Raw genomic sequence first — 15,459 nt, 5'->3', positions numbered from 1 at the left:
TCAATAATAGTTTGATCACTATAAAAACACATTAAACTGCAAGGACACCCAAGATTTTTTTTCACATGTATGAAAGTGATTAGATCGATCTTAAAGTATTCACTTCTATCACTCTTTGGTCTTGTATATTTTCTTTTTTGCATCTTCTAGAACCAATTTTTTAACGAACAAAATTAAAGAATTAGTTACTAAGGTAACAGAGGCTAAAACTAAAATTGTCATTGTCAATGCATTAACGAATCTGTAACCCTTCAATACTAGATAACACATATGTGTGTTGTAGCGGTGTGCGTGGGTAGCCGCGTGAACACACCCATAACTCTAGTATCTATGGCAATAAATACGTTTATACCAAAATTGTATATATATAAATTTGTTTGGTCAAGAAATGAGAAACGAGATATATTGCTTCACGAGAAGTACTAAAAAACAACAATTAAGATGGAATATCCTTTAATATTTGGTTTTGTTTGGGCACTAATGTTGATCATTAAGGCTGATGCCACTAGAGTTCATGGAGTTAGAGGAATTGCCATAAACCAAGAATCTGGTTTTGATGAGAACTATGTGGTTACATGGGGACAAGATCATGTCTTAAAATCCAACCAAGGCAAAGAAGTTCAGCTTACCATGGATTATTTTTCAGGTTCTTTGATTTTTTATATTGTTTTTTTATTTCCATTTTAAGATACAATTTTATGATGTTGTTCTTAGAATCATGTCACACACGTATAGGTTCTGGCTTTGAGTCCAAAAACCACTACGGATCAGGATTTTTCCAAATGAGAATTAAAGTGTTTGGAAACAATTCTTCTGGCGTTGTCACTGCCTTTTACGTTCGTATTTGTTTTATTCTTTCTCCTTTTAGAATAATCATTTTTTTTTGAAGAATAAAAAAAAATAATCATTTTATATGGATATCAGTTAGCAACATTGGTGAAACTTTGTTATGTATTTATTTGTGAAATATTGGTTATAGTTGACTTCGAAAGGAGACACCCACGACGAGGTTGACTTTGAGTTCTTGGGGAACGTAGAAGGAAAATCAATAACGTTACAGAAAAATGTGTACACCGAAGGTAGAGGAAACAGAGAACAAAGGTTTGATCTTTGGTTCGATCCCACCATTGACTTCCACACTTATGGCATTCTTTGGAATCCATACCATATAGTGTACGTATTTATTTATTTATTATTATTTGATATACTAGATATACACCCGCGGTATACCGCGGGACAATTTTTTCTGTTTAAAAAAGCATAAAATAAATAAATAATTTATTTGTCTATATATATAAACGATCCTTGTTTTATATTTTTAAGTTTTTAAATTTATAAAATCTAATATATTGTGTAATTTAGATTGTCTGAATCGATTTTGTAGTAAATCAGGTTAATGGGTGAATATAATATTGTTGGTCATATGATTTCATTGGATTAACTATTAGTTTAATTTTGATTCTTTGTATTTTGTATTTGTATTTATAATGTATATTAAATATATTTTTGATACTGTTGTTTAATATAATTAAGTAGATGAGTTGACCATAATTTGACATCCAATTTTGAGTTGTTGGAATAATTTTTTTTTTCATAGAAATATCTGTTAGATTTTGCAATATTTGTTGAAATTTTTTTTGGTCAATCCTTAAAGAAAATAATAATGGACCAGAATACTGTAATCCAAACATTTAAACTTGATGGGTTTTATTAATGTCCAGGCCCATTTAGAAATTGTTAATTTTACCGATAAGAATTTAAGATCTGCTGAGAAAAAAAAAAGACAACATCAAAAGTAAAACGTAAAGCAAAAAAAAATGGTTGTCTCGAGAGAAAAAGTCGATTCGACAACATAGATCAGATTCAGAGATGATGGATCAGACAATCTCTATTTTCCAATTCTGAAAACCCAGAGTAAGATCCATCATTTATCGAGATTAATCGAGTTAGCGATGTCTTCTTCGATTGGGTAGTGAGGTAATCTCGTTAAAAAATTTTAGATTCCAAAATTTTATTTCTATTTCTGATTATAGCCCAGAAATTGTTACGATTCCTGCTTGACTTGTTTTTTTTTACTGATTCCAGCGTTTTAGTAGAGTTTGAAAATCTACAAACGAATATGGGTCTTCTATATATGTAGGTTAGAATCTGAATCTGAATCTAAATCGTTTTTGATTTTTTTTTTTCTATTCATGTTTACATCTTCTAATGTCCACGATTTATATTGAAATTTATGAATGTGCTAATTTTGTGATTTTTTTTTGGTGAATATGAGGAACTCGAATGACGACCCACTCATAACATTGAAAGGCTTGCAGAAAATTTACATCCTGGTGTTCTTCTTCGCCATCTCACATAGCCAATTAAATTTTAATCACCATGATGCTTAGCAGACTCAGGGTAAGTGAGAAAATCAATTTCTGATCAAAAAATGTGTTTGATTGAGTGAATTAAACCATATATTTGGATTGTTGTTGTGGCAGATTCGTGGATCTAAAAAGTGGGAGACAGAAACATTATGTCATGACTATGTGTTTTCTATTTGTACTTTGTTTCATAAGATTCTCTTTTTAAAGTTTTGTTCTAATTTTACAGACTGACATTTGTTTTGTGTGTTGTAGATCATTCAAGACTTAGACTCAATCATGAGACTTCTTTTGTGAGAGAACATATAAGTTTCTGGACAACCATTACTAAACACTTTTACGTCGTGATGCTACAATTTCTCTCAATCTTCATCTCTTATAAAAATGCATCAAAACTTTCCTCATTTAATTATTCTGAGCTCTTTTGGTTACAGGGATGCTTATTAAGACAGTTATTTGTGTATTAAACTGTGTGTCATGGATTCATCTCTGTGAGTTTGATAGTTTTGTGTCTTTCCATTTCCTTCTCTCACAATCTTGATATGTGCTACTACTAATACTGTTCTGATTCAGGCTCATTTTGCCCCTGGATTAAAGAAGATCTTCCAGAGTTATATCAAACGATCTCTCGAGGACGATTTCAAGTTGGTAGTTGGAATAAGGTTAGAGCAAAAATCAAGTTAAAACATGATGCTAGCTTCTTTATCTGATCTTATATAACTGTTTCTTTTGCTCCGGTTTGATCCACCTTATTTATATTCATCATTTGTTTGATCTTTGATGTATGATTATAGCTTTTGAGTGGAGCTTGAAGATATGTAATCGAATTGAGTCGGATTTCAAAGGTTTGTAGCTTCCCATCATAGTTGATTTTGAATTTTGTTGTTGTCTTCTTGTTCACCATGTTAATATATTTTTTCAAGTTTAAGGCCTCGTTAATTTTTTCCTTTTCTTAAAAGTCAGGAAAACAAATAAAGAACACTAAATCAAAGATAAGTAACCAAACCCTCTAATTGATTTATAGATGGCTCTACCACAATCTTTTAAAACTCTAATGTTTAATTTTACATGGTCAGGGAAAAATCATTATCAGTATCTCGATAATTGGGGAACTAATGTGTTGAAGGTTGACTTATAAGAAAACGGTAATTTGGATTTCTTTTCCCTTGACTATTTTATTTCGAATTAAAGATAAGATACTGAATCTTTGTTTAGTTTTATAAAGACTGTATTTATCATTTTAATCAAGTCTAATATGAACATGTTTTCATTTTTGCAGGGTAATTCCTGTTATATGTTCACATAAGTTAAACTTTGAAAATAGAAGTGGAAGAGTAAGATTGCAATCTACTATATATACTGGTAAGTTATTCAAATAATACTTATATTCATATAACAGGCCGGGAATTGAAAATAAGCTAGGTTTACTTTGCAGTTTAGTTTCAATTCTAAGACCAGTATAATAAATGTGTCGGATAATGTATACAAAGATTCTTGTATTTAGTAAAGGTAAGATGGTAGATAGTATAATAATTTGTTTAAGTTCTAATAATCAAACTAAACCGATACTGTTATATATAAAGCTAATTGTGTTTAGTAATTTCTTCAGGTTCGGGTGTATAACTGAAGAAAATAAGTGTACCTAAGGACTGCTATGACCACACTGCGTGTTGAAGGTAATTTAATTAAGGTTGGTATCTGTATATGCATTCACTACCATTAGTTTTAAAATTTTTCTGTGTGTTCAATGCATTGATTTTTACAAATTTAAGTGATTAGCAAACGGTGAAATAAGTTCGGTCTAAAAAAAAATATATATAAATTGTGTTTAATAATTTATTCTAATGAAAGTAATCTTCCGGTTGAATCTCTGTCTAGAAACTAAATTAAAGAAGAATAAAATAAGCAAAAAATTGTTTTATATCAGTCCTAAAAATCAGTTCTGATATGCTTTCTTCATGATTCTCGAATCATTCGTCTTATTGATAATGAGGCACCTACATTTTTTTTAAAAAACACAATTATATGAAAACTATTGTTCTTTGTGTTTCCAACAATCATATAAATGTTATAGCTACTAATATAAGATATGTAAAGTTTACCTTCGAAGAAGTAGATGACTCAGTGTTTGTTTTGGAAAACCTCCTTGAAAACAACATTAGTAGTCTGCTTCTGAATCTTTCCCTCTTTGTTTAGTATTAGTATTCTCAAACCTTTTTTTGATGTCACCCTAGACAATGCCACATAAAGTTGGCCATGAGAGAACACATGTTTAGGCAAGTAAAGTCCTACTTTCTCTAGAGACTGTCCCTGACTCTTATTGATGGTCATAGCAAATGCAACAGATAGTGGAAACTGTCTTCTACGCATCTTGAATGGGAGTTTAGTATCTGAAGGTGTTAGATTTATCTTAGGGATTAAAACTATCTCACCACTTCTGTCACCTGTTATTACTCTAGCTTCGACAATTTGATTAGCTAGTTGAGTAATCTGGAGCCTAGTTTCATTACACAGCCCACCTTTAGGATCAATATTCCTAAGCAACATAACCGACGCACCAATTTTCAAACGTAAAGCATGGTGTTACAAACCTGGTAGCTTGATACTGTTTAAAAAATCTGGAGTGATAACCGGATTGTTCAGTGAATCTGAATCTGTAGGATCTATACTATCAGCACTTAGGTAGATCCTTTCTTCCCCTATAAGCACACAAACAGTTAATATATTAAAGATCTTAAAGACTCCAGTCACAATAAATTGTTGGAAAACATAAGCTATAAAAACGTAATTACTCACCTTGCAAATGCTCTAGCATAAACTGATTAATTGTGTTGACATCATACATTGGTCGGTGCTAAAATAGCTCTCTTTTGAAAGAATGTAGCATCATTTTCTTTGTGCATTTCTGTTGGATCTCCATAAATTTCATTACAAATTGCTGCTACTGGATTTTCTGCTTCTTCAATCAAAAATTCTTCTGGGATATCGATTAGAGCCTCACCATCATTAGGCTCATTAATCCTACCATCACCAACAGCCAATAACCAATCTGAAAATTCTTGGATTTCTTTAGCTTGATCCACACTTATATTGTCTGCACATAGTCGCATGTTTTTAGTCAACTTTAGGAACTTGCAGTGATCCCAAAGATAGGAAGCATTAAGTGATGATATAACTATTTCTGCCCTCCCTGCTCCATTAATTACTGGAAGAACTTGTCTGAAATCACCTCCAAAAGCAACCACCTTCCCACCAAATACCTTGTTATCTCTATTCTTGATAATATCACAAAAGCTTTTGTCTAAAGATTCAAAACGGGAACTTGCTCATCATTGGAGCTTCATCCCAGATAATAAGTGATGCTTCTCTGATCAAGTTTGCTAGATCTGATTTAGGCTTGATTTTGCAAACTGAAAATTCGTTAGGATTCAAAGGGATTGCAAACCTTGAATGAGCAGTCCTACCTCCTTCTAACAACAAAAAGGCGATGCCAATGGAGGCAACATTAAGAACAATCTGTCCTCTTGATCTAACAGCGGCTGCTAGTGTTTTCCACACAAATGTTTTGCCTGTTCCTCCAAAGCCATAAACAAAAAACACACCACCTAAATCATTGAATACAGCTCCGGTGATCTCATCGTATATGCTTCTCTGCTCAATCGTTAGCATTTTTATCCATTCACCATGTTTTTCTGCCAAAAACTCACGGTTATATCTCATCTCATCAACAATTAACCTGTTTGAATTATCAATATCTTCGCTTGATGGTTGAGGGAAATTATCAATGTCTTGGAGAGTTCCACCATTAAACAACATAATCATCTCTATCTCTTGAAGCGTGTAGTTTAATATCTGAGCTTCTGTCAGAGTCAATTCTGCAAAATTCGATTACGTTGTCAGTTGGGTATACGAATAGTAAACTTTTGGTTCTACTTTATGATAATTAGGCGATCATATTCGAAAACATAATTACCTGGATTGTTGTACTGTTCTCTCTTTTTTGTTTCTATATCCTCGGATAAAAGGTGCCATGTCTGAGACCATACATGTTCCGGTCTAGCAAGAGAATCTGATAGAAGAAGCATAGCGAAAAAATTCCTCAAGTAATCCCCAAAACAATACTGACTTGCTTCAATCAAACCATCAATGAAAACTTGATCATCATCTAAATTTCCACGTGCAAAACATGCTTCTTTGTAGGATTCGTATACGACACCATTATATGTCTTGATGTCATCAAAACAGCAAGGTCCTCTGACAATGTTAAGAAGCACCCTCAGATAGTATTCATCTTCCATTTTTCTAGGTACGTAGTTAATACGACCCAATGAAAAACCTCTTGATCTCTTCTTAAACCGTTTATTCGTTCCATCCCAAATAAAATATGCTGGAATTTGAGCATATAGAAGTTCTCGAGCTCGCTTCCCATTCTTTCCAACAGCATTAATCCTATTCAAAGTCAACCAAGCCATGAACATAGAGTCTTGATTAAGTATACGTTCCAGAACATCATTAATATGAGCCTTCCCATCAAAATAAGCAGGTTGCTTCCCTTCGACATGAAAAGATAGTCTCTGAACTGCTGTAGATCTATTTTGAAGTGGAAACTTGAAAATCCTCCAAATTGCCTCTGAAGCAGATACATATCTAAACAGATAAGAGTTACCATGAAGCAAAGTTAAATAGATATAGTTAATAACATAGGCAGAATGAAATTTGAGCTGCTTAAGAAGAAATATACACAACCTGCAATCAAACCAATCTTTGATTTCATTCTTCTTTTTCTTAGTGGTATTTGGTGATTCGCCAGAAGTGACATTGTCATTTGTTTTAGACTGATCTACACGCTCAACAATGACAGTAACACGATCTGGGCCTTTGTTGATATACTTAAATAAGTATTTAATAGAACCATTCTGATTACACCATTCCATATTGATATGAGCTTGATAACAAAGAGAGAGCTTCTTATTATAAGGCACAACATACCTATTGTCACATTTAATACCACCCTTCTCAATGTAGTCTTCTGTTCTCCTCCTTCTATAAACAGGATAACCATCAGCACCAACCTTTGTAATATCTTGATGTTTTTTTGGGTAGTTCTTTGAACATGATCCATCAACCATACATGGAGAATTCCTGTTTGCTGAACCACATGGACCATTAATCATTGAATTTTTAACAACTTCATAGAGCTCTGGCTCTTTCTCTTTATCTGGAATTTCTGCAGAAATAATCTTATCAATGTCGTCAAGAGTTCGTAGCTTACTTTGAGGATCCATGAATAAGAGAATGTGAGCATGTGGTAATCCTCTCTTCTGAAATTCGACAGTATACATAGCTGAAATAGTAGAAAAAATCACAATTTAGGATTTGCCGATACCAAAAAATAGTATGAACACCTCGAGTACATAAAAGAAAAAACTTACATGCAACTGTCTTTCCTAGCATATTCCTCTTTGTCAAATCTACCATTAAAGAATCCAACTTGATTTTGAATATCCTTGCAACAATATCTGGTCTATCATCAGCAGTTAGACCTCTTGACTGGCAATACCTTGTTATCTCTGGCCACTTAGGATTGCATGTGAAGGTGATGAATAGGTTAGGAAATCCATAATGTTTACAGATTGCCATTGCGTCATAGTAGCTTTGAACCATATACCGAGGTCCACCAGTGAAAGAAGAAGGTATATTAATTTGATTACCTTCTTCACCCATAGTAGTTGTTCCAGCTGCCGCTGCCTCTTTAATGGAGCTGTAGTTCTCGCATCTTAGTTTGGACTGATTAAACTTGATGTAAGAAAGTCTGTTTGATTCGATAGTTGTATAAGAATCACAAAGAAACTGCTGGAACAACCTCTTAGAATGCAACAAAGTATGAGACTCGTTTTCCCTCTCTTGAATCCTGAATGCGAACCACTGTCTCATGCTAATACATTTCTTCTTCTTCTGGTTGGCTTTTTGATAACATTTCTCAATACCAGGCCTGAAACCATCCTCACCATAGCATAGAATGAGAGGATATTGTAGAGCCAAGTAGGAGATATGAATTTGGCTTATCCTCTGTAAGTGACCAGTACTCTTCTCTTGAATGACTATATCACGATCAGGCATTTGTTTTTTAAAATCACCAGGTATTAAAGCAGCTACTTCTAATGTTGTAGGCATACTGTATATCCTCCCATCAACACCTTTTCGATCAGAGACAATACGCATGTGAAATGGCTCATCATTAGTTGATTGAAACCTCTCTCTAGCGGATCTAAAAAGTTTGACATACGGGTTTACATCATTGAGCATTTTAATTAGGGCTTCGATGACTTCTTTATTAAGTTTTTGCTTCCCTGCATTTGCCTTTGAATTTATTCCCTTGCTACAGAAATAAGCAAAACACGAAATCACAAACATAAGTATATATAAGTTACTAAAACATATAAAAGATATGTAGGCAGAATGATTACTTGATCACAGTAACTCTGTTATCTACTTCGTTTTCAGTATCAACTATATATAGTTGTGAATACTTAGCATAGTCACCCTCATCCGGTTTTAAACTGCCAATCAAATGATAGTTTCCTCCTTGCAATCGAAACATGTTTGGCCCTTTCCCTTTTGGCATAGATTTGTCCACCTTTCCACCAAGAGAAGTCATGGCAAAAATCATATTAAAAATTCTAATATTTTCTCTGTAGTTTCTGCTCATTGCATCATTCCCTTTCAGCAATTTGTTTATAAGCTCTGGAGATTCTTTTAGAAAGGGTAATTTGACATTTCCTTCCCCACAACATAGTGTAAATGTTGGATCTTTTTGGTTCCTACTTTTGTTTATACGCTCATCATACCACATGAAGGCACCACAATACTTACACTTGTATGTAGCATCACCGTGATCAAGATAATCTGGGTTAAAACAAAAAAAACCGTCCCTTAATATGTAAATATATAACTCGTAACAAAATACTTTCATGAACATATAAAAATAATGAATACCTGATATCTTTGCATTTGGTGTTGAACAATTTAATTTTTTCTGCAAACGTGGTCGACCTCTTTTCTTTGGTTGAGGGATGTTATGATCAGCAGTTCTATTTTCTCTTGTTTTCTGCAACATTTGATCCACTTTAGCCATGAATTTTATATGTTCTTCACTGCTGGCGCTCTGATGTGATACATTAGTTGATTGTTCTGTAGCAATCTGGATTCCTATATTAGCATTGCTTGGTATTTCAGTTTCTTCATCAGGGTACTGGTCAGTTTCTTCATCAGTTGTACTAATATAGTAGGCCTGTTCCTCTGAAGTTTCACTGTCACTACAACTATCATTGTTGAAAGGGTCCATGCTTTCATCATCACTACTACTCTCTGCTAATGGTTTGTAGTTCATAGAACATGAAGTTTGACCTATTTGTCACCATTAACAGTTAATATATTGTGTCGCATAACATGGATTATAGAAAACATCATAAGTATATATAGCTAAAACCATAAAGTTTGGTATTTATAGATTACCTCGTCCCGCTTGAGTTGGTGATGCATTTTGAAATTCTTCTTGCAAATTTCTAATAGGAAACATATCTACTTCTGAGCAATGCAGCTTTTGTTTCTGGTTCCTTATGGTTGATGTAGAAGCAGCACATTGGTTCACTATCAAAGATTTCTTGAGTCAATTTATATGTAGGAGTAGTTGCTATTTAAAATAGATTTGAGGTAAGCATTAACCTTTTCATTTATTATGGATATCAGGAGAAGGAAGGTCAAAATCTCTGCGCTGTAGATTGGTGATGTTCGTGAGTACACCTCTTGAAGATTTCTGAGTCAATCCGGAGCTGGTATTTTCAATTGAAGGCATGCCCGAGAAAGAACTTGAACCTGGTAATGACATTAGTTCTCATATTTTAGTATATGTTTGTCGAAAACAAAATTAAATTGATACTTATCATTATCAAAAGTTTGTGTGTTGTAATTCACCCAGAGCATGTGGTGTTTGCTTGGCATGAATGGACTGTTGTAGAGATGTTGGTGTCCTAAAATGACCAGAAGAAGGATTACCAAGGTTCGTAATATCGTTTAAAACCCTGCTAAATGTTGTACTTAGAAGAACAGAACCATTACTATTAGATGCATTTGATTGAGTAATCTGACTATTAGGAGTAGAACTATGAATCAATCGGGTTTTTTTTGGATGGGTTAGAATTAGAATCAAAATCAGACAGAGAAGGGTCTTGTTTCTTTTTCATGGTTGGGTTTTTGTTTTTTCTCGAAAAAAGTCTCAGATCATAAGCTGTCGATGATGAGAGGTGTTTTGTCTAGTATATGTCTACGAAAAAGAGTAACGATTGCTTTCTGTAAATAAAATATTTGATTGAGTAGTAAATATAGATAGTTGGTTTTTATTACAACTAAAAAGAGAGAGTTATGGGATACTATAATATTTCAATATTTTATGTTGGTTTAAATAATTTCTATATACTAAATTCTTAATATGTCACTCTTAAGGAAGATTTTGTCAATAATAAATATACTAATGTTTTGCCTGCTAAATACATGTTCTTTTTAATATGTATAATCATAATGTTTTGCCTGCTAAATACTTTTATATTGTTTTTCCAATACATCATATTATAAATACTCTCTCTTTTTAATTTTCGCTTTAACGAAAACTTATGTGTTTCTCACAGGCTGTTTCCCCATATAGTGAGATTAAGAATACGGCTGAAACATGGGGTCAATAAATCTTCAACGAAGGTCAGTTCTATATACATCTTGGTTCTATATTTATGTTAGTAAATAGTAAAGAGTCTATGAAGATAATTAGGGTTCATGATGTAGATAGTTTTCATTTTGCTGCCATTGTTAAATTGGAAAAACAATATAAAAGTTTAATTGAAGCTACAAAATAATTTCAGAAAAGAGCTAGAAAACAACAATTATTAGCGAGAAACAATGTCACCAAAGTAGGAAATAACAAACTTAAGAAGTTGTAACATGAGAATGGGAGATAAAAAAAAACAAAAGCAAAACTTAAATTAAAGTGCTGTCACAAATCATTCCTTCTTTTCAACCTTGATCTTAACCCCGACACTCTTTTCTTTTGCCTGAATGACTGAGTTGGTCACAACACTTTCATCATAGACAACCTTCTGTTTTCCCTCCCCATCGTTGTTGTTTGTTTCTTCATCTTTTTCATGAACTCTTTCAGCTCCAAAATCTGGGTTAGACTTTTCTAAATCTATTGGTTCAATACACAACTTTTTAGAAGTGGAGTTTTGATCAGAGGTCCCTCCATTAGAAGGGTAAATACACTTAGACGATGGAGTGGTAGAGTCAGTAGTTTGGGGGCTGTTTTCTATCATGTGAGGTACCTGTAAATGTACAACACCTAGTTATGAAAATTGGTGTACCGTGGATAACTATACTTTTAAATACCGGATTAATATGTAGCTCATTTACCTGGTCACCAGATACAGTAGATGTTGCATTTAGTGTCTCAGATGAATTTTCCAACAGTTGTTCTTCGAGTAGGCCATCTTTCAAGAGGACTTTGGAGACCTTATAGTTGTCTTTACCATCAAATATGTTTGCTTTGTCAACAGTTACCAGAAAGAGATAAGTCTTTCCAATAAGACTTTTCAGTGGATCAGGCAGATTTTCTGGATCTACAATCTAGAGGCGAAAAAAATGCAATGATAGTGAATTCTAATGTTATCAACACAGTCAAGAGTAGAAAATCTATATATGTTCTTGTTGTTTAGCTAACCTCATCAACTGAGCCACCAAGAAGTGATGCAGCAGACTGCCCAATAATCTCAGAGCAAATAGAATCAAACAACAATAATTTTGTCTCACCAGTAGAGTCCATGACATTAGCATAGAGCATAAACCTTAAAAATGTAAATAAAGTACCAAAAACCAAGGGATTAGATTTTATACACAATATATAGTTCAAAATAAAAGGTAAAGGAAAACTATAATTACCTTGGTATCACATTAGTGACTACAATATTGCATTTGTAACACCGAAACCTTGGTTTTGAGGATTTGTTAGTGATCCCATTATCCCCATCGTCTACTTTCTCCACTTTCTTATTGCAAGTATGACAACTAATATAGAACCAAGCCCAGTCCGTGTCAATGGCGTAGACCGTGCAGTGAATCCTTGCCTTTCCAATCTGTAGACACATTTTTTTTATTGGTCATTTAGTAAAATTCCATTAAGTAAACAAAAGCTGTACATACCTCAACCGAATTCTTCAACTCTTCAATTGTTCTCCTAGGAAAATCTTCAACATTTTCAGCTTGAACAGCAACCATCCCCCACCTTGGTTGTCTCTGACGGTATATGAGTGAGAGGCCATCATTGGGGAGCCTGTTAAAAACGATTCTAAACGTTTTAAAATCACTACTAATAATTATGCTAACACAAATGATAGAAAGAAAATTTACTATGCGGTGTATTCTTACTTCTGTCTGAAAACATTAACTTCATTGAATGGTGGGTTCAAATGGACTTGAGAAGCATCAAAGGAATTAGTCAAGAAGTTCACACCTGATTAAGTAGAATCATTAGTAAAAGAAATATACATTTGTTAAATGATAAACAATGTGTAATAATTAAATGTTTTTACCCTTATAGGATTTTATCTTCACAAATCTGAGAACACCGATGACGATGCTCCCATCAGAGTCTTGCAAAGAACTAAAAACGTGCTCGGCCAAGGAACCCCACAAGGTACATGACATTCTATCCTATCTATTATTTAAAATGAGTAAGTTGGATTAGTGATCGAGTTGAAATATCCCACATAATAATCATATAGACATATTATGAGATAAGACTTACGTTTCGTCCCGTAGCTCTAGAGAGAGTTTTTTGGTAGGCTTATTATTGGCTTCGATATCCTCCAATTCACCCAAACTCATGATTTGACCAATAATCTCTGCATAATGAATAATCTAAATAAATATTGACTTTATATTAAAACTTTTGTAAGTAGATGCTTACCAACAAATATGTGGGGATTAGCTTCACCACTTTGGATTTGCTTGAACTTAGTTAAAGTCAGAAAGCTAGAATCAGAAACAGGGTCACTGTTGATGACCATAGTTCCATTAATGAATGACATCTTGTACAGATGCGTGGTTGGTCTGAATTGACCAGTTGCATAGCTAAGAGAAAATGTCTCAATGAAAACCCAATTACCAACAGGAAGCCTATTCACATATTTGTTTACCAAGTCTTTCTTCACTGATGCATGAATCTTTTTATTCTGAAAGAATGAAAGATATAAGATGCATTAGTAATAGAATAGTATTGTATATTGTAGACATAAACATTTCTACTTACCATCGAATCTGACAAAACCAATTCAAGCGTTTCGTTTTCTCATGAATGGATGACCTTCACTTGAACTCTCCATGAGGTTTTGTATGGTCGAACATCTTTCAAGAAAGCAAAAGTAGCTGCCATATTGTTTATATCTCTGTAGTTGTGAATGCTTGTGTATAATGCTTGTTTTAGGTTACGATTATTTATAGGGATACTGATTAGGTCGACGAAAACAGTAGTTACGATGAAGATAATAAGATCTGATGAAGCGAGATTTAGAGATATAATTACGTGTTTTGTTATTTATGGCATCTTTCTGGGATATAATATATTCTAAATTTACTTCTGTTTAGGTTGATTGATTAAGGAGAAACGTAATTGATGGGAGAAAATATATGGCAATCAAGAAGTTTGAACACAAATCTCGCTTAAGATCATCGGGTAAGGCAAGAAAAATCTTTCTGTTTTGTATCGTTGTGGAAGGTAATTTCGAAATAAGGTGGGCTTGGACTTTTTAGTTTTTATTTGTAATCGTAAACCCAATTCTTCTTACTTGTAATCGGATAACCCAAAGATTTTTAATTAAAAGGCAGTGGCAGAGTTGTAAATAAATGTGAACTCCAGGATTTTTTTTATAAATGTTTCTGAAAATGTATATATAGATATTTGTTTTATGAATACTAAATGAGTGTCACCTTATGTGCGATTTTTTTTTGTTTGTAAAAAGTTAATTTAAAAGTTGTCGTGTGATTATTTTTACTTAATTAAACAGAATGATTATTGATATATTTGATGTATATATATAATGACAAGTTTGCCCAATATATATATATATATATATAATGAATGACCAGATGATTTGATAATAGGTTTTACGTGGACAGTATCCCAATAAGAGTGTTCAATAACAACACAAGCAATGGCGTGAACTATCCATCGAAGCCTATGCAAGTAGTGAGTAGTTTATGGAATGGAGAAAACTGGGCAACAGATGGTGGTAAAACCAAGATTAATTGGACCTATGCTCCTTTCAAGGCACATTTCCAAGGTTTTTCCGACTCCGGTTGTCACGTCGATGATCCAAGAAACAATTCCAAAGCTTGCGGTTCGTCAATATATTGGTGGAACACCATGATGTTAAGTATCTTCGAGCAGAAGGTCTACAAGACTGTAAGAGAGAAATATATGAACTATGACTATTGTTCTGATCAAGCTAGATTTTCTGTTCTTCCTAGTGAATGTCGATATAATTAAGTACAATAATAAATATGGTTTTAATCCGAATTCATTGTTTGAATTTTTTTTGCGGTCAAAGTTACTAGCGTAAAATTTGTGCTAGCTAGTGTCATTGTTGTTACTACCCGAATTCTAATCCCAAATTTCTGCTAGTGTTCATTTTGAACAAACCAGCTGATAGAAAGTAGATACATATATACTTAAGAGAAGTTAAGAAGATTTTGGTGTAACAAGCTTTCATTTGAGACTGTTGTGAATACCATAGTTTTGTCTAAATTGGAATCTTATAAACTATAATGCCTTCTCTACTTTTAAATTATATTTCATCATTGTTCATGGATCCATTAGGACATGATTACTGGTAAATTTTCTGAGAGTTGCTCAATATATAGTATTTTAATTATTTTAATATAATATTAATATTTATTATAAAGATTAATTAAAAAAATAATTTCGTCCATTAATAGCTGGCCAGCTGTATAGAAACGGTTCTACAGATGCTTGTGGGAGTAACGTTTCTATTCT

The 15,459-nt window shown here is 33.3% G+C and overlaps 2 protein-coding genes and 1 long non-coding RNA gene across 19 annotated transcripts; 2 read left to right on the top strand and 1 right to left on the bottom strand.

Annotated features, from left to right (window-relative positions):
- On the top strand, positions 442-14,997 carry LOC109124886 (putative xyloglucan endotransglucosylase/hydrolase protein 1). Its single transcript, XM_010451973.2, has 4 exons — positions 442-646; positions 736-836; positions 980-1,173; positions 14,568-14,997. The coding sequence occupies exons 1-4, from the start codon at positions 442-444 to the stop codon at positions 14,950-14,952; spliced, it is 885 nt and encodes a 294-aa protein (XP_010450275.1). The 3' UTR covers positions 14,953-14,997.
- On the top strand, positions 1,789-14,359 carry LOC104732434. 17 transcript variants are annotated; one of them, XR_002034685.1, is made up of 16 exons: positions 1,789-1,977; positions 2,086-2,140; positions 2,276-2,400; positions 2,484-2,520; positions 2,622-2,707; positions 2,801-2,857; positions 2,940-3,028; positions 3,161-3,211; positions 3,326-3,511; positions 3,646-3,728; positions 3,976-4,056; positions 10,116-10,244; positions 10,345-10,425; positions 11,051-11,117; positions 13,006-13,101; positions 14,052-14,359. It is a non-coding gene; the product is annotated as an uncharacterized LOC104732434 (long non-coding RNA). The 17 variants fall into 17 exon arrangements; XR_758832.2 differs by having other exon boundaries at positions 2,622-2,710; XR_002034684.1 differs by having other exon boundaries at positions 2,484-2,544.
- LOC104732436 lies at positions 11,128-12,987 on the bottom strand. The gene is made up of 3 exons (XM_019234135.1): positions 12,348-12,987; positions 12,130-12,253; positions 11,128-12,035 (listed from the first exon to the last, which is right to left on the bottom strand). The coding sequence occupies exons 1-3, from the start codon at positions 12,551-12,553 to the stop codon at positions 11,697-11,699; spliced, it is 669 nt and encodes a 222-aa protein (XP_019089680.1). The 5' UTR covers positions 12,554-12,987; the 3' UTR covers positions 11,128-11,696.

The sequence above is a fragment of the Camelina sativa genome, chromosome 12, assembly GCF_000633955.1.
Source record: "Camelina sativa cultivar DH55 chromosome 12, Cs, whole genome shotgun sequence".
Lineage (NCBI taxonomy): Eukaryota > Viridiplantae > Streptophyta > Magnoliopsida > Brassicales > Brassicaceae > Camelina > Camelina sativa.
This window is presented reverse-complemented; position numbering and strand designations above follow the sequence as displayed.

Coding starts and splice junctions, on each gene's coding strand:
- LOC104732436 (XM_019234135.1), bottom strand. CDS start 12,553: ATGTGTCTACAGATTGGAAAGGCAAGGATTCACTGCACGGTCTACGCC. Junction 12,254..12,347: donor GTCACTAATGTGATACCAAG/GTAATTATAGTT, acceptor TACATTTTTAAG/GTTTATGCTCTATGCTAATG. Junction 12,036..12,129: donor TTGGTGGCTCAGTTGATGAG/GTTAGCTAAACA, acceptor TTTCGCCTCTAG/ATTGTAGATCCAGAAAATCT.
- LOC109124886 (XM_010451973.2), top strand. CDS start 442: ATGGAATATCCTTTAATATTTGGTTTTGTTTGGGCACTAATGTTGATC. Junction 647..735: donor TACCATGGATTATTTTTCAG/GTTCTTTGATTT, acceptor ACACACGTATAG/GTTCTGGCTTTGAGTCCAAA. Junction 1,174..14,567: donor TGGAATCCATACCATATAGT/GTACGTATTTAT, acceptor ATTTGATAATAG/GTTTTACGTGGACAGTATCC.